This window comes from Topomyia yanbarensis, chromosome 1 (genome assembly GCF_030247195.1).
Source record: "Topomyia yanbarensis strain Yona2022 chromosome 1, ASM3024719v1, whole genome shotgun sequence".
Taxonomy (NCBI): Eukaryota; Metazoa; Arthropoda; class Insecta; order Diptera; family Culicidae; genus Topomyia; species Topomyia yanbarensis.
Window position 1 is genome coordinate 57,980,457 of NC_080670.1, and position 19,828 is coordinate 58,000,284.

The 19,828-nt window shown below is 42.0% G+C and overlaps 1 protein-coding gene across 4 annotated transcripts in view; it reads left to right on the forward strand.

Annotated features, from left to right (window-relative positions):
• LOC131677701 (calcium-activated potassium channel slowpoke) overlaps positions 1 to 19,828 on the forward strand; it is a 226,900-nt gene that overhangs the window by 194,834 nt on the left and 12,238 nt on the right. For 3 of the 4 annotated variants that reach the window (XM_058957670.1, XM_058957671.1, XM_058957669.1), the window contains exons 16-23: positions 3,099 to 3,176; positions 9,790 to 9,822; positions 10,300 to 10,441; positions 18,267 to 18,332; positions 18,789 to 18,963; positions 19,028 to 19,252; positions 19,325 to 19,604; positions 19,678 to 19,814. In XM_058957670.1, the coding sequence (XP_058813653.1) occupies positions 3,099 to 3,176; positions 9,790 to 9,822; positions 10,300 to 10,441; positions 18,267 to 18,332; positions 18,789 to 18,963; positions 19,028 to 19,252; positions 19,325 to 19,604; positions 19,678 to 19,814 (1,136 nt within the window). Of the gene's footprint in view, positions 1 to 3,098; positions 3,177 to 9,789; positions 9,823 to 10,296; positions 10,442 to 18,266; positions 18,333 to 18,788; positions 18,964 to 19,027; positions 19,253 to 19,324; positions 19,605 to 19,677; positions 19,815 to 19,828 lie in introns of all 4 variants that reach the window. The other variant, XM_058957668.1, reaches the window with a different exon arrangement.

Genomic DNA, 19,828 nt, shown 5'->3' on the forward strand with positions numbered 1-19,828 from the left:
GCGACTTCTTGACTATACAGATTACAGATCTTATTTTGACTAGAACCGGAACCGGACATATAATTTAGAAAAAGTAATATGCAAAATTAGATGTTGAGTCCCGGGTAATTAAAACCAAGGTTTGATGAATATCTGAGATCTGATGAATATCTAAGAACATAATAACACCTTGACATAGGACTTGTGAGAAATTTATGATACATTGAAACTTAAGTCATTTACACTTAAAACTTGTAGTCCTAATTTGCGACTTTATACTTTCCAAAATGATTGGTACACTTATAACAACTGAATGAACCTCTCGGTTTCTATAGATAAGAACACCGGCTGTGAATCTCACAACCTTATTCGAACATAAACAACAACAATACACGAAAATTGCAGATAAAACCTCCACAATTACCAATATTAGCTGAGCTAGTGGGCTGTTATACAAAAAATAGTTGCACATTTTCTATATTTAAGCATCAGAAATTAACTTTAAACAGCCAAACACCGAATTCGATCCAAGGAGCAGATCATTTTGAAAGTGTAATTTGCATTTAACTAAAAAAACAATACACACAACGCAAAGTACTAGATTTTGCTGTATGACAATTAAAAAAACATTCCAAGGCGTTGCTATATCACGAGTGATCTGCCCCTTGATGGGAGCTTACGTAAATTATTCGCATCGTCAAATGTTTTACACTGTTCTTAGTTTAACTTCTCTTGTCAGGTCAGATATGGAAACACAAAACGAAGCATTTTTTATTTGTTTTGGAAAATAAACCATGTTCCTAGTTCATTTTAAAATAAAGCCGTAAATTTGACCTGACAGATCCTAGTTATCTGCGAACGCTCCCTTCGAACACTAACCCAAGTATTCTTGCTGCTCTACCTAAAATGTTTACAGGTAGTATGCTAAAAACAAAATGGCTGCATATAACAAATTTTACAATTTGTTGCTTACATTTATGGATCGCTGCCATAATACAGAATTCCTGCGTATTTTAACGCGAAAGCTTACGGAGCACTTTCAAGTTATCACTGCAATTTGTATATGTATATGTTATCAATTGAAGTTTCCACTAACTGTAAATAAAAGGCCAACTAGCCAGGAGCACCCAAAAAAACTCGTTTATTCACCAGAGCTACCTGTCAAAAGTAAGATGTAAATACACATCTCCGCCATCGCCGAACCCAATTGGAGTTCCGAAATTGTAAATGTACAAAAATCATAAAAGCTTACGTAGAGTAATGTACACTTCGATCCTCAGGTATCATTCCCCTCACTCACAAACGCGTTACATGTTTCCACCCTTTTTTCCATCTCACTACTACTATGCAAGTGACGTATCGTGTACCATAGGATAGCCGCGATCGCTTAATTTCTGCACAATACCCAAAAATACGATCAACTCTCGCTAAGCGAAAAAAGATATTCTTGTGTACATTTTGAATACCGACGTAACTGACCATGAATCTCGCTTTGTTTATTCTCACTTTCGTGTATTACCGAGCCATTATAATACTTTAGGGAGAAATTGTAAAAAGCTCCGTATTATTAACGGAAGAGAATGTAAACAAAAGACTCATTGCCATTGTATACATTCAAAATTAACCCAAGATATGTATTTACTACGCGCTAGCGAGGTAGAGATGATTATTTCGCGTGTAGAACCCCTTGACTAGCTTACCGTCGTAGTGTGCCGTGACCAATTGAACCATGTTCGCGAAACAGTAACAAACTACAATTAAATAAATCTTGAGAAAAGTTTCAACAGGACCTAAGTAACATAACACAAGCCACTCTTTGTTTACTATCGATTATTTCGGCGTCACTTCAAAAAATTTCGCTGATTTTCTAGTGATGAATGAAATATGACGGTTTTTAAAATCATTTTATACAACAAATGCGAAAAAAAGGTCATTGTTCCGGGTAGCAGCTTTTTCTTAAAAGGTTTTTAGGTGTAAGTAAGTTTAGTAGGCACAACTTTTTTTAGTTTAAACTATTTTAAAGCTTTCACATCGATTTTATTTCACTACAATTAGAGCTTTTAGAACCACTTCCATCAAAAAAATTATCCATTTTTCGTAAAAGCCGCGATTCGGAACAATTACCGAAAAAACTTAGCTGTCAATTGTGGCCTTATTTTTAAACTTAAATTTAAAATAAGTAATTTTAAAAAAGTCGTAATTGGAAAATGTGTTTATGCTCATTTGTACACTTTTCTAATTACGACTTGTATGTTTACATTCTACACTTGTGGCTTGTTATAACTTTGTACAAAAATTAGCTTAAATCTGTGAAAAACATTTCATTTCATCCATAAAGATAAAAACTCAATATCTTTTCGTTATCAATTGACATTTATATAACGTGTTGAATCAAAAATTCACTTGAAACCAATATTTTCAACATAAAAGAAACAAAAACAAATGGCACCTGGTTCAATTGTGAGCACGCACGCCGATGCGTGAAACGAAAATAGATGACGCTTACATGGCATGGTGAATAATAAATCAGTTGCTTTGTCCTACTGACGAATCGAGTAGGATTCACCCCTTACATTTTCAACAAAAATCAGTCTGAAAACTTGTAGTTCCACTTTCCGCTTTTGCTTATCAGCAGATATCGAATATGTTCGTTACCTCCTTCCCACCCTTTTCTTGCAACCAGCACTAGAGTGGCTTGTTCCGTTATCACGACTTTGCTTGTAATTTTAGAAACAGAACAAGTTTGAAATTTGCAAATAAAAAAACCTTTTTTGGCTTTAGCGTAGTAATGATTGCCTCCGCGCGTGTGCTATGTTCGAAACCAGGCCCAACAGAGAATCGCTATTTTTTCACCACTAAGTAGACCAGTGTACAACGCTTAGTTGCTTTTGTTTGTTCTAACTCTCTAGCTTACTAGTGCTAATTTATCGTGTGACAAACCTGTTTCTACCTACTTATTTTTCTTCATTTACGTTCTAATATATTATATAAGTCATATAAACTTAGTGTTGTTTAGTTCTCGTACTTGCTTTAATCGAACGCGAGCAAAAAAATAAAAACTTCTTTGCGCGCAGCAAATGGTGGAATATCTTTTAGAACGAATTTTGTGAATTTTGCAGACGATGGTCATCATCCGGCGCCCACGTTCACCCCGCCGGAACTTCCGAAACGGGTGCACGTTCGTGGTATTTCATCGGGTAAAGATATTTGTATCAATTTCCCCACTTTTTCTAATGTTATATACAACAAGTTTTTTTATTCGAACTGCTTTCTCGTCGCTTGACACACACGCGCGCGATCTCGCTCGCTTTGACAATTAGTGTGGATCAAGCGATGCGTACACGGCTGCAAAAATGTGCAAAATAGATAACGTGTTATGTTTTATTACACTTTTTTTCGTTCAGTGTATGTTCGTTACTTTAATTTGCCGATTTGATTGTTCCTTTCTCTTCAATGCAGTGCAGTTCATTAATGCAAATATGTAAGACTGAATGTTTCTTGATTTTTCCAAAATTCAAAAAAAGGGATGGTTTTTATAGAACGGTGAAGATACGCGTAGTATTTCGTATTCACCGGAATCGCACTGAGAGTGATTTTAGTTATGATAGTAAGAATGATTCAAATGTAGCGTGGTGCAAAGTTCCACGAGCGAAGACAGCTAAAAGAAATCAAATGTCTTATTTTCAATTAAATTAGTTACTGTTGCATATAATGAAAACAGCGAAAGTCGCAAGCTCTGGAAAAAAATCTACTAGCTCAAAACAAAACTAAAATCTAGTCAAAAAGGTTTATCCGGAATTTGATGTATAACGTTTCTTTCACGAACTACCTGGTAGGGCGTTGAGGTCGGTCCGGCGACTCCGGTGGAGCCTGGCTTCCAGTTCGCTGGCGCCCCGATGACCTGAACCAGGTGCTGCGTCGCGTGCTACGCAACTGGTCCCCAACAGTGGATCTTGTCTACTCCGACAAGAAGTTCCCCGGCGACGGAATTTCTCTCGAACCCAATTTGTTGTTACACGGCGGCTTTCTAGTCGGTGGCGTTGCTTTGTTCGTCCCTACGCCACTTTCTCTGCAGCTCGGAGAGTATAATCGTCACTGCTCTGTTGACCGCACCCCTGATATGCTCATCGTGGCACATCTCTTCGACGATATTATCATTCGAAGACCACATGTTTAAGCGTCTCTTGCACATTTACACACTACAGACAAAGGGAGTTACGAAGCATGCCCAAACCGATGCAGGTACTTCCGGAAGCATTCGTGCCCGGACGAAAACTACGTCAAATGGAAGTTCACCTCTCCATTCCTCCGCTAGTAGCATTCCACGTCCTCAACCAAAGTGAGATAGATGGGAATCAACCCAGCAATGATGCATACCACCTCCGACGATATCGTTCTGTAGGCGCTCGCAACACGAACAGCCATTAGGTGAAACGCGCTTATCAACTTCGCCCGGTTGTCTATCGTTACCATGGCGCAGTAGCGATTACCTCTTCTTTTTCGCTTCGATGCTTTCTACGCGCTCGCGATGACTGTGCGGATGGCGTCTACCGTCTAGATCACTTTCCATAATCTGAACTGTCTCTGCGATAGTCCGTTCTCACTTTCAGCGTAGTTCGTTGGCCTGTTGAGGATGACCCTTTCCAGAAGTTTACCAAGAGTATCCAGCAGGCATATAGGCCGATATGACGCTGGATCTCCTGGTGGCTTTCCTGGTTTTGGCAGCAACACAAGCTTCTGGATTCTTTCATTTAACCGGGCAGTGGTCAAGGCATTTCTGAACTATTTTGAGCATGTCCGGAAACGCTAGGATAACGGTCTTCAGCGTTGGGAATACCGTCCGAACGGTGAGCTTTCTTCGTTTCTATCCCTTTTGCCACTATAAGGAGGTTGTCGTACTCCACCGTGGGGTAGTAGAACAGCTACACACGAATATGCCGTTGATCCTGACGATCACGAGGCCATCGTGTGTGCTATCCACCATCTCTTGGACAGGGAAACCGCCCATCACTTGGATTGCCGCCATCCCTGCACAATCCACCCAGCTCCAGTTCTCGGGAGGAACACGATATGGCTCTGCAATAATTACAAGATCGCACTTTGTTTCTGTTGTTGACTGCCACAACAGTCGCCGTGCAATATCGCATTGATTGAGATTAAGCTGGATTATCTCCATCATCGTTGGTCTGCCTTCGCCTGGCCAGTACATGTAGATTTGGACGATGGCCAGCATCTATTGGACGCCGTAATGTTCACAGTGGAGTTGATACTGGCACTGTTACCGGTGCTACGACGGAATACAAACGGAAGACACCCATCCACCGTGCAGAGTGACTCTCGCCTAGTTTGGAGGCGCTTGTATTCCGGCATCCGTAGCAGTGTAGTGTCGCGTATTCAATTTGTAACCGAAAACAGCATTTTGTGGACGTTGGCCACCGCAAAGATGATGGTCAGACCCTTACAATCTGATCGGCTGTGTTTCTACTCAGATTTGATGAATGCTCTCGAGGCGTGCTGAACAACCTTGATGGTAGCGTCGAGGATAGCTAGAGAATGGTCACTAAATTAATGGCTTCAGTGGCAACGATTATTTCAAGTCTCGTATTGTAGTGTATATAGAAGATTTGAAGAAAATAGTCGGAAGCGACACTCTTGTGTCCTCTCAAACATGGAATCTGCCTTCAGTAACATGTCGAGCGGAGCTCGCATGTTTGGCACAAACTTGCCGTAAAAATTTATCTCACCGAGATAAGAGCGAACGCAGATGTCTCTAGAGGCGTTAGCTTAGTAATTGCCACGATTTTACTTGGGTCCGGCCACATTATGCGGCTATCGATTATGTAACCGAAGTAAGAAATCTAGTGCTGACCTAAAGAGCATTTTTCAGCACAAACCATTAGTTTAAAAAAAAAACAAAAACAGATGATAAGCTCGCAATTCCCGAAAGTTATCCAGGAATTTAAACATCTGGTCTGTTGTTGATCGTCCTTCTTGAAACTCGCTTTAAGAACGATGTTGCGATGTTCTTTCGGATGAAAGTGGCCACTTCCGGCATGCATTTGATACTGTAAATCTGTCCATTCACAGAAATATCCCGAAGAAGTGGCTTACTTCTTACTGATGGTAAGCCACAGGAGAACTTTCTTCGGGAGTTTGGTGTGGAAGAAAGAGCTCTACCTCACCGCTCACCTTTTTATTGTGAGACGGGAAATATACGGTCCCGTGCCAGTCGTTGCCGTCTAGCTATGTCTCTACATCCCTCGCCACATCGCGCTTTGCTAGAAAAATCTTTTTGATAATTGTCTTATGCCGTTGTTTCCGAGTGGTAGTCTGCTGCTCCTACGATGTCGAAAAAGGTCCATGTACTAGAAGTTCTTTTCGACGGTTTATCCGGTTGCTCCGACCTCTTGACCCAAGGCACTGAAGCATGTTGCCACATTCCCTTTGGTTTTGCGCATCGCTTCTGCTGGACTTTCCGGTAGTTTAGGACGTCGGACAGCCGGATCCCACCCCTCGATACTGTTTCCTTCGTCCAACAAGGGAAAGATCTTGTAGATGCCGGATCTGCTGTATCCCGTGAACAGCTTACCGTACCGTGCTCCTTAGCTTACCGTTCCGTGCTCTGACGTCCCTGGGTTTTCTCGTCTTTGGTACTCAACGTCAAACCAGCCATTCCGTAGATTTCCAGATGTAGCACCCAACACCTCTGTAACTGTTGTACTAAACGCCCCGTGAGCCTGCTGCCACTCGTCGAGCTTCCGGAGATATTCTTCGACAACGCCCACAGCCGACTGTCGCTGTATGCTCACTCCCATGGGTCCCATACACGTTGAATTGGTCATGCTAGACACTCTTGCATGATTTTTACACACCATCAGGTAGTCAGAGACGCCATTCGGTTCTAGGAAGGTCAATGACATCGGAAAAATATCGACCGTCTATCAAGACATGGTTGATTTAGGAGCACATGTCGCCATTCGTGTATCTTCAGGCATGCTTCCGAATACGATTTCGTGCAAAATAGGTTCTAGTGATAGCCAAGCCATCAGCTACGGCGAGATTCATCAACCTTTAGCCGTTGTCCTTCTTTTTTATTTTCCGTCGGCCTCTACTCCACCATCTGGACCCTAGATGTAGGCCCATCAACACATGAACCGGGACTGCTTTACTGCCTTTCCAAAGGATGACGTGACCACTGATTTTTCACCTGAAAAAATCTCAACGGCCTCGCAGGGGCTGTGGTACGTGAACGGGATACCCGCAGTTGGGTATATTAAGTAGTATGCTTGTACGCCTGTACCACGCCATTGAACTTCCAGAAGGGCTGAAATATTCACTTTTACTTTTTACAGCTCGGCTTTCGTGGATTCCAGCAGGGTTCCAAATACTGAGTCTCTAATTTGTTTCTTTATTTACATTATCGGGGTTTTCAGTTGAGGTTTCGGTATGTCGCCTTACGAGGGATGCAATGCCCAACATTATGACGGGGCTGCCATCTTGGATATAACTGACGAACCAGGGCATTTCTCCACCAGCCCGTTTGGGACTGACGCTGATTCCAACAGCTGCCAATGTGAAGCCCAGAAGCTCTTCGATTTTCTTCTTTACTCTCATCATTTTAACAAAGCTCTCGTCTGGGCTAGTTACACGATCTTCTCTTAGATGGCTCGAATCACTGTTGGACCGCGTGGAGGAAAGGGATTAAAGGTGATACACTATATAGTGGGACCTTGTGTGGTACGACAAACCCAGTTTTGCAAACGAAAGAATGAGAATGGTGGACATCAGAAACAATAATTCTTGAAAACTCTTTCAAAATAACTATTTTTAAAGCATAATTATACGGTTCCATATAAGTTTTCTCCTATGGATCCACTAACGCTCAAAATAAGTATTCCCAAAGCAGAGCAGCTGACACAAAAATGTGTATAAAGTCAGATTTCAACAACTGGTTCCTAGTTTTACGTCAAGTACAACATGACATCTACAAAGTCGGGCTCGGGTGTTCTACGAAGTCGGTTCGGAAAAAAATCACATGCCGAAACAACTTAAACTTAAGAGAAATAAAACTTTAAAACAGCGATCTAATCCGTTTTATTTTCCGACCTATTCGAAAGGATATTAATATTTTGAACAATTACAGCACACAAACAGACATAACTCTCTTATCTTCGTCGCGAACAAGAAAACTGAAAATCGAAAATGCGAATTACCACCACCTATAGCGTCGCGATCACTTAGTGGTAAAATAAATAGGTCGGTGATGTACCCCCACGTCAATCCGGATCAAAGTTAGTAGAAACAATCAGGTGAGGCTACGAAGTTGAGCACTTGGATATATAGCGAGTGGGTTGGTATCGATAAAATCTGTGATCGGTTACAAAAGACTAGAGAACTAGAGAATTTGTTATGTCTGTGAGTCTGTATCATTACTACGAAAAAACCCACTAGGTCGTATTGTCCACATTCAATGATTTTATCATGAAAAAGCGTTCAGTAAAAAACATCTAACTTATCGTACAGGTTTTTCTAATCTAAAACGATCGCGCAGCACCACCGGTTCATCGTATCCTTTGCTAGATGATAAGTGATCACTCACATAGCAAAACTGTGTCTCACACGCGCACACACTTACACTGAAGCACACATACCCCTTGCCTATGATCACACTCTCATCATAGAATGCTACCGTGTGTGATATAAGCCTCAAGATCACGCTTTTCTGTTCAAGCAAGCAAACCCCTTTCCTTCACCAAAATCAAGCACCATTTCCACACCCGGACGCAGTTCTAAAAAGTTTTGTTTTGTTCTAAAAACGTCGCTCGACATCCAAAACCAGAGATACAGTTTCTTCTGGCAACCCTGCCTGCATAAGCTAAAATTGGACTGAACAAAGACAAATTGAAGGGTGTCGAGACGTAGTTTTATCTGGTTGTTGCCTGCTTTTTATGAAATCTGTGTCATAAAATTGTGCTAAATTTAGAACTCAAATGCATGTTTCGATAGCCCACATACCAACAATTTTCGATCGTCACTAAACAGACAAAAACTGACGAACTTAAATTCGCCCAGGTTCTGTCAAATATCCATCTATGTTTAATGTGTATAGTAGTAGCCTCGCCGTCTTTCATCAACTAGATATTTCTGTAAAATTAACGAAGGACACACGAATAATCCTTTGCGTTTAGATCATTCTGATTCGTATTCGTGTATTTTTCGTAGAATCTGCTCTGTCAGACGAAGACGTAGGCTTCCTCATGAATTTTGTTCAAGTTAGTCACTACGTTATCGTCTGAATTGAGCCTCGCTGACGTAACTTTCAGGACACTTGTTTATCAAACTATATTATTGATGTGTAGAACAAAACCAAATCATCGAAACTAAATTTATCCGCTTCTAATTGTTTTTATGTTGCCACTGGCCTAGATTGTTTTTTGTTTGTTTTTGTTTTTTTTTTGTTATAAACCGTACCCAACTTTTTTATGCTCAGTGAAAAATCTATTTTAACATTTTTAAAGCAGCCGCTGTTAACCCTATAAATTTGTGTATGTACTTTCAGCGATTTTGCTAGATGTCAACTAATTTTTGAATTTTCTTTTTCCCTTCTACTGTTCCGACGGCATATGAAAAATAAACAAAATGTATTTGGTTGATGGTTTGAACCCCAATTGCTATCGACGATAAAAATCGATGATCGATCAATCGAACCAATTACACCAACGATACCGTGTAATCACTCAAACAAACCAAAAAATAAATAATCATCGCAATCAATTACACGCACATCGCATGTCATTTCATCACACCCAGGCGATATTACCAGGGACCGGGAGGATATTAATTGTGAGTTACAAAGAATGCTCGATCCAAAGCATTCCATCATATCTCTCTTTCCGATTATGTAAATGTCTTCACTATCCCATTTTCTCTGAAAAATTAGTCAGTTGTTCTCGCTTTTGTACAACGTTACACCTGTTCGTCCCTATTTATTCTTTTGCCGCACAGCTCCATCTACTTGAGTTCCGCAGTTCGACGGTGCTTTTTACCTTCTCATTTAGGATCTCCAACCAACTCAATTTTAAAGACTTTCACCACCAGAGAAAAAAAATCGCTCCCGAACTTTTGTTTAAACTCTATCGTGTTGTTATAAAGCGTCTATCAATGTGGTGTTGACGAGATCCCAATTTTCCCCGCCAACGGAAATCAACTAATGCACATGCATTTTTTCCTTATTTCTTGCTCTTCCCGCCGTAATAAATCACCTAACGCACTACCGCGCGATTCCAAACTTCGCACTTCCAAACTTCGAACATCAAGCAGTAATCAACCGGAACCGGAGAAGCAACGTACCGTCGCCGACTTCCAATCAGCTACTTAATTCTACCAAACAAGTTAACAAAGTGAAACCTAATGTAAATAGACAACCACCGGATAATCTAATATCGCCATCAACGTACAATCGGTAAGTGTGCCTTAAGTTTTGGGTGTATACTAAAGAAATGAAATTAAGTTTTCTAAAACAAACATGTTGCCGGGTTTGCAATCTTGAATATTTTCAGCATAAAAGGAACGTGGTAAGAACTTACCAGAATATTGTTTACAAATCTGCAAAAAACAGATAAAAAGGTTAGAAATAACTTAAACATACATTATATCACAGAGACGTGTAAACGTTTAAACCTGTTAAACACTATTGCGAAAGTTTTCTAAAATCCACATCGTGACATTTCAGCCATGCGCCACCAAGCCTTGGGCCGAATTACTTGTCTGTTCACTTCGCATTCGTGCAAGCGAAAAAACGAGTTGACGCTTATTTTTGTTTCGTTCGCACTAATGTGTTCGCACGAAACGTTAGTTTAATTCTCGCGATAGACAATCCAGCTTTTTACGTGCCATAATGGCGGCCTAATTTGTTCAGTTCGTAATACGTTTAATTGCCCTTTATTGACAACAATCATTTACGCTAGCTTGACAGCAACGTCCAGTTGAAGATGTCGGGCGTTCATTGAATAAACATCCAACGCATTGGACTAACGTAGGATGACTTAATCTCACTGGGCGGTTGACGTAAACGATTATTGTCAAAAAAGGGTCATCAAACGTATTACGAACTGAACAATTTGGACCGCCATTATGGCACGTAAAAAGCCGGATAGCAGCATGTCTCAAACTAGAAGTATAACAATGTCGGTCAATTTGGGATCTCCATGTGATCAGCTGTCTATTCAATTTAACTCGGTAGTGCACCTGGTGGAAATATCTCACATCATCTTGAAAAGGCATGTAATTTCTACAGAACTTAAGCGTTCAATATGGACGTCTGCGATTATATTGTCTTTAAATCCTAGAATGTTTTCTGCTCAAACGACACATGACTTCTGTACAGCTTGAAGGTTTCTTTCCAATCAATCAATTGTACGCAGGAAATTTAAAAAAATGCGGAATTGATTCTTTTAACTTAAATTAACTTAAACTTCGGCTCCAACTTTGACCGTCTCCACTCCACTCGGTCCATTGCTGCTTGTCGCCAGCCTCGCAGTCTTCGAAGGGTCCGCAGGTCGTCCTCTATCTGGTCGATCCACCGTGCTCGCTGTGCTGTAGGGTCGCCCTCAAGAACCATCTTCACCGGGTCGTCGTCCGACATTCTTACGACGTGTCCAGCACACCACAAACGTCCTATTTTTGCGGCATGCGCGATGGATGGCCTGCGTCACGTTCCGTCTTCCTTCTGCACGCCACCATAGATGGTACGCAACACCTTTCGTTCGAAAACTTCAAGTGCGCGTTGGTCCTCTACGGGCATAGTCCAGGTCTCGTGGCCGTAGAGGACCACCAGACCCATCAGCGTCTTGTTAACCTTCCGGCAGTCGCGCTAGTGCACTGAGTGCACGCTGCTCTGAAAATCTAGCGAAACCGTCTTAGAGCAGCTGCGGCTGCTCGTTCAGTGAGCCATTTGCGCGACTTCCGGAGGGTTAATAATCAACTTCGTGCGGCGGTGAATTTTGTTCGACCGGCGCGTCATCCAGAGTACAAAGTAGGCACGATTTCCCGCCAAGGTCCGTCTCTGAATTTCTCTGCTGGTCTCATTGTCGGCGGTTACCAGTGAGCCCAAATACACGAATTCGTCGACCATCTCGATTTCGTCACCGTCAATCCGAACTCGGGATGGGAGGTTCACATTGTCGTCTCTAGAACCTCTTCCTCTCATGTATTTTGTCTTCGAAACGTCGATGGCAAGTCCAATTCTGCTGGCTTCGGCCTTCAGTCTGATGTACGTTTCCGATATCGCCTCAAAGTTATGTGCCATTATGTCAATGTCGTCGGCGAAGCCAAGAAACTGGACGGACTTCCTGAAGATCGCGCCACTCATGTCTATCCCCACTGCATTATGCATCCAGCGTGTAATGGTTTACCATGAGTCGGGCCATCACACGAATGAAGTCACGATCCACATCCATCCCTTTGAACCAAGATTTCGTCGATACCTTAGGATACCGTGTAATCACTCAAACAAACCAAAAAATAAATAATCATCGCAATCAATTACACGCACATCGCATGTCATTTCATCACACCCAGGCGATATTACCAGGGACCGGGAGGATATTAATTGTGAGTTACATCCATCCCTTTGAACCAAGATTTCGTCGACACCTTAGAGACTATTGAATGTAACCACCATCCTAGTTTCCTATCGCCCCACGAAGTTTGTCAACTTTCGAAGGTTCTCGGATGAGTGCTCGGGATGGAGCAATGAGAAGGGACCCACACCAAGGTAATCTGGAAAGATTTGACAGATAAAGCACTCAGTAGCTCCCGTATTTTCCCCGAAAAAAATTCGATGAGTGCTTTCCATGTTTCATCGAGCGAATAGCATCAATGGAGCTGAAGCTATCCGAAACGATGAAGTAATGGTCTGCAGGTAATGTGTCAATGTCTCCAAGGGTATACTGAATAGCAGCTAATTCTGCGGTGCAAACTGAAGCAGGGTCACTGAGTTTGTAACAAGCGGCGAAATTTTGATTGAAAATATCGAAGCCGGTGGACTCTTCGAGGTTTGATCCGTCAGTACACAGACTCAGAAACATCATTGAGCAGTCGATTTCTCGGAATTTATTATAAGAAATGTTTTTGCGGGTAGTCTGGAATTCCACAAATCTCGTCTTTTATAGATGCGTCGAAGAAAAAAAACAGTAGATTTAGAATTATTTAAAAAATGGGCGCGGTTGGGATAGTAAGAAGAGAGATAAATATTGTGCGCCATGTAATCAAAATACAGGGACAGGAAACGGGTCTGAGAAACGAGCTCGATAAACCTTTCGAAATTTTCAATCACCACCGGGTTCAAGATATCGCAAGATATGAGCAATCGACATGAGAGGTCCCAAAATCGATTTTTCAACGGGAGAACGCACGACAGGACCTCGAGACTCATCGTATAGGTAGACTGCATGCACCCTAATGCAATACGAAAACGACACTAAATTCTTTCGAGTTTGATGAAATGTATGGTCGCAGCCGAACGAAAGCAGAAGCATCCGTATTCCATTACCGACAGTATCGTTGTTTGATACAACCTAATTGGGTCTCCTGGGTGGGCACGCCACCGTGTTCCGGTTATTGTACGAAGAAAGTTGATCCGTTATTGGGACTTCTGTTTCACACACCTAATGTGGCATCCCCAAGTACCTGTCGAGTCGAACCAGGCTCCTACAATTTTACTGTGAAGACCTGTTCGATAGTTTGACCCATCAATAGAAGCTGTAGTTGTGCTCAGGCATGGGAAAAATCATTTCACGAAACGATCAATTTGAAATCATCCACCAACATGCTCTTACTGTGAAACCCGATCTCGGCAACCCTTCTTGTTCAGAGTTACGCGTTCATACGAAAGCGAGAAGCAAAATACAAAACTGAAAAAAGTGACAGCGCCCGGCTATGATTCATTCTCCATCGCATACGTAGTGTTTTGAATGAAAGCAGAAAGAATCGCAAATGAATGCATTCTTTCATTCACAAAGATTTATTTCAAAACATTCACCGGATCGTTCTAATAAAAAAAAACTTGTCGTTCTTGTTTATAGACCTGTGAAATTTTCACTTGGTGATCTCTCATTGTTGAGTAAGTAGTTTGCAATGTGCTGGTGAAAAAAATAACTTCTTAAAACGATTCCGTGCATATCACAATATAAATTTCAAGTGGATTGTAGTGCAATCTACTTCTCATCATTGATTAAAGTGTACAGTTGCACTATAAAGTTGACCTAACCCAACCAGAGAATACAATGTCACATTCATTTGTGAACTAAAAGTTGATTCACTTGTGCATGTTTACAGTACAATCTTCCGATTCAATCCGCGAATGAAGAACACGATCTTCTTCATTCAACATAGTACGTGTCATTCTTTTACCTGGCTCGCATCTTCGGAAGTTCATCTCTACCTACGTTCAGTTGTGTTCTTTGGGAGAGTTTTAGTCGGATCGTGAATGAACGACTGGCTGCTGTCAAAGCAATGAACGGATTCGCCAAGAATCATGCGAATGAATGATTATTCCCATCCCTGGTTGTGCTGGTTCACGCTTTCTAGAAAATAACACTGGCTCGGTTTTCTCCGTGAACAATTCGATACCTTGCTTAATAGTACTAGCAGACTAATTGTCCAAGGTATTCTGGTCCTTGTAGATCGACAGCTTTGGGTCCCGTAACAGAAATCACACTATGATCTGCAAGTTTTCTTGACATGAAGGAATTGTCAAAACATTCGTCAATATCGTTGACATAGAAATTGTATAACAAGGGGACGGCCCTAGCGTAGTTTATCAATCGATTGCCTTGTACGCAGCTCACCTTTGGTTCGATTACCAACCCCGAATATAGGGCTAGAGATTTTTTCCAAAAAAGATTTCTCAAACCTGAAAAGAGGCGAGCGACTCTAAGGTTAAAATCTCTATAATTAAAAAAAAATTAAAAAAATACCTAACAAGCCCAAGTTACATGGGGAAGGCCCATGTAACTAAATCGATAAGTCATCATGCGAATAATGCATGTGGTTTTTCGACAACAAGTTTAGCAAAAACTTGATTAAAGCCGCTGAAAGACAATGCCGGTGCAGCTTCTCCGAAAGAATGTTAACAGAAACTGAATCAAAAGCTCCCTTAATATCTAAGAACACTGATGCCATCTGCTCTTTGCTAGCATGGACCATTTGAATTTCGGTTGAGAGCAACGCAAGACAATCGTTCATTCCTTTGCGAAAGCCAAATTGTGTATCTGACAGTAAACCATTTGATGCAACTCACTTGTCGAGGTGGAATAAGATCATTTCATCGAACAACTTCAGGATACAGGATAGCATTGTGATCGGTCGATCCGAATTGTGGTCGGAGACTGGTTTTTCTGGTTTTTGGATGGCGATGACCATCACTTGTCTCAAATCGTGTGGGACAATGTTACCCTCAAGAAACTTATAAAATACGTTCAACAAGCGTCTCTTGGCAGAGTCCAGCAGATTCTTCAACAAGTTAAATTTGATTTTGTCTGGCCCTGGAGCTTTATTGCTACATGATAAGAGAGCGAGTGAGAATTCCACGATCGAAAGAGGTGCTTCGTTCGCGTTATCGTGAGGGGACGCGATACAGTAGATCTTCTGTGCCGGAATCCGGACAAACCTTCTTGGCGAAATCGAATATCCAATTATACGCTCTTGTTTGTAGTGTTTCGGTTTCGCATGCGCCGGGCCGCGCCCTATAAAGAATGCTCATCGATGTTTCTCACGTTAGTCCGTCAACGAACCGGCGCCTATAACTACATTTCTTGGCTTTCTAACGTCGCGTATTGTCGATAGCTAGCGGGTAACCCGTCGGCCCGGAAGGTCTTATACGGGCGACCTTCTCCGCGTACATGTCTGAGCATTCTTTGTCCCACCGCGGGTTGGGATGGCTTAGTCTAAGCTTGATTCGCGCTGTCGAGAATTAGGCCAGCTAAAAAGCTGTACTCTTCCTGCAGAGGAAGTTATTGGGTAGATCTGATGTTGTCGGATATAGCGGCAGCATAGCTCTTCCAATCGATATTTCGTGTGAGGTCATACAAAATATTGATTGATTTCAATGGCCTTGAGCCGTTATTGATTGAGACTACGATCGGCAGATGGTCGCTGCCGGGGAGATCAGGGAATACTTTCCACGTGCAATTTAACCGCCGCAATGTTGAGCAGAGAGACAAGTCTAAGACGCTTGGACGCGCTGGGGGAGCAGGAATCCGTGTCATTTCACCCGTATTTAAAATTGTCAAATTGAAGTTATCGCAAAGATCGTGAATTAAGGAAGATCGGTTATCATCATAGTGACAATCCCGTGCTGTACCGTGAGAGTTAGATTCGCCTAAAACTAGTCGCGGTGCAGATAAGGATTCTATGATATCTTGTAGCCGTCGGTGCCCAACCGCGGTGTTGAGGAGAATATATGTGGAAGTTATGCCAAGACTTTTGCCTTTGGTTTCATCTTGACAAGCGACAACTTCAATACCTGTTATCGAGGGAAGGTTAATTCTGTAGGGGGTGTCTCGATCCAGGCGAATAATATTAAAGTCGTGGAAGTTGAGATCTCTATCGGAAGTTAACCAAGTTTCACAAAATGCAAATGCATCGCAACCTAAACTATTTATTAAAAGTTTGAATGAATCGATTTTCGGGATGATACTATTGCAATTACACCGTAGCACAGTGATCAAAACCGTGACCTCGTTCGATGAGTTAGCCATCGAAGCATACAATCGCTGAATGGATGGGCCATTTAACAGTCAACTGCTTCAAAATATTCTTATATTATGTAGGGAGAAAAGCTAACATAAGACTGTTAATAGGATCAGTAATATCGGAAGTTTTTTTCTATCCAGACACTTCTGGTTTTTGGAGTTCCGGGAAGTGCTGGAAACTTCTTCTCTGAGCTTAATCCTCCGAGACCAGGAGCTACTTGCCTCGGTTTGGTTGCAAGACTTCCAGGAGACGTCAATTTTGGGGCTCCGTCAAGGGTTGTTGACACATTCTGGCCGAATATACTGAACTAGTGCAATAAGTCTCATACCATTACCTCTCAGCGAAATATTATGGAATATCTTCTTCCGTTACACTGGAGAGAATCTACATAAGAACTGGAAGTTTGTGTGAATACTTGCATCATTCTTCACACCTCAAATAATCTGTAGTTGTTGGGAAGACCCCGTGTTATCAATTAAGAGTCAATTACGTAAATTGCGTATGGAAGATTGATGGGAAACACATCATTTTATAATTTTTTTTTGTAAATACATAGAAGATCCACGACTCCTATAAGCTAACGCATCAACTTGTGTCAAACAAACGAATTGCAAAACTTCATGTTTTATTATTGTGTAAACGAATATTGACTTGTGAGTTCATTCATATATTTAGGAACATTGTTTGTCTGTCACCGATCGTCATACCTAGCTGTGTCAGCGCACGATTGGAGGCAATGATTCATACTCACTGCAGTACTTTGCAGTTGCTGGCCAGTGGTATTTCCATTTTGTATTGGTCTCCATGTTCTCTTCTTTCATCCAAGTTCGAATCGCCTACATTTGCGTTTCTTTTGGCACCTCTTAAAGTATCGTTACGATGTCGTCCGCAAACCCAACAATCTTAACACCCTTAGACAGCCTAGATGTCAATAAGCCGTTGTAGAAACTTCCAGATATCTAGGATTAAGCCTTTTGGAACTTCAGGCGCAATTTCTGTCGAATATTTCTTTCGTCTTCCGTAAATGTCATTTCACCAAATCAAGCGATAAACAGAACTTCAGTAATCATTCTAGGGAATTGGGAGGGGTATCAAAATAAACTAATTTGTCCTGAATAATAACTAATTCAACACGAAAATACAACTAAGATTTCCATACTGAGATTTACATCTACTGAGTGCAAACGGTTTATGGGTTGAACCCGATTCAACCTCCATTTGACCATCCGGATAGGGAACGTCAATGCACCGGGTCAGCGCCCACGCCGACGGAAGAAAATTCCAGTTGCCTTTAAACAGGAGCAATACCGTTTTCAGGTCATTCTTGTTATTATATTGGTTCTCAAGAACAAGGACCAATTTATGCGCATTCCAATGATTGTAGCCGGAGTAATTAATCAAATAATGCCGTACCCTCCCTATAAGGGCCGTAAAAACCTCTTTACCCTACATAAATACAACCCCTGTATAACCTTATTTCGCAAATGACAACATTTGTTCAAATAAACTCAATATTATCATTGTTTTTGCAGGCCTCCGGATACTGAACAGAGTCCTTACGCGGGTTATCAGCTAGCATACGAAGTGAAAAAGCTCATGTACGAACGGTTGATTCTGTTGAAACAAAAATTCTTTTGCAACCCTTTCATATTTACTTTTTAAGTTAAAAGTACCGTTGCATTCACCGCGTCGCAGCTTCCCACATTTACTTCCCTCTTATTGTTTTGGTTTTGTTCGTACATTTGTAGTAAACTTCCCATCGTTCATCGTTCCTTAATTCAGGTTACGATTGCCGCCAGTTCTAGAGTATTATTAGTAGACTGGGACCTGTTGCGACGGGTTTCTCGCTGAATTTGAATTTTGCCTTGTTGCAAGTGACGTTACCAGTCCACCTTTTTGCTTTTTGAGTTGAAGGAGTAATGTTCAGAATCCTTAGTTGTTCCATTAGAAACCCGTTGTTGCATTTAGACTGATTTGAGTTGAGCATGTTTCATTGATGGCGCGGAGCGATACCCGAAAGGTTGAATCTAATCCTTCGATGCTTCCTTCCACAGGCCCACGAGTCGAGGCAGCGGGTCGGGTGCACAAAATCAAAATGGCGTCACGTTGCAGGCGGGCATAGCTGATGACCAGAGCAAGGACTTTGACTTCGAGAAGACGGAGATGAAGTACGACTCGACCGGTATGTTCCACTGGAGTCCAGCCAAGAGTTTAGAAGAGTGTATACTGGTAAGCCGAATTGGATGATGTAGGACGTCCATTGGAGCAAATATAATTTATCTTTTCAATGCAGGACCGAAACCAGGCGGCCATGACCGTGCTGAACGGACACGTCGTTGTGTGTCTGTTCGCCGATCCGGACTCACCGCTGATAGGATTAAGAAACCTCGTGATGCCACTACGTGCTTCAAACTTTCACTATCATGAACTGAAACACGTCGTGATCGTGGGTTCCGTTGAGTACATTCGACGCGAATGGAAGATGCTGCAGAATCTGCCAAAAATATCCGTACTGAATGTATGAACAATAGTCCAATTCAAGTGCAAGATTAGTTCTGCTAATGGCGGGATTTTTTTTTAATTTTTGCAGGGATCTCCGCTAAGTAGAGCTGATCTACGGGCGGTCAACGTTAACCTTTGTGATATGTGTTGTATTCTATCGGCGAAAGTTCCTAGCAACGACGATCCGACGTTAGCCGATAAGGAAGCCATCCTAGCCTCACTCAACATTAAAGCAATGACGTTCGACGACACGATAGGGGTGCTGAGCCAACGAGGCTCCGAGCAGGATAATCTAACGCCAGTAGGTAGTCCAATTGTGCTGCAACGACGAGGTTCGGTCTACGGTGCCAACGTGCCAATGATTACAGGTAACGCTGCCGCATCACTGCGTCATCGAACTGCCAATGTTTTCTAACAACTTTATTTCGTCCAAAATTACAGAATTAGTTAACGATAGCAACGTACAGTTTCTGGATCAGGACGACGACGATGATCCGGACACTGAGCTGTATCTAACACAACCATTCGCCTGTGGTACGGCGTTCGCCGTAAGCGTGCTGGATTCCCTCATGTCAACGGTAAGAGTCGTGTG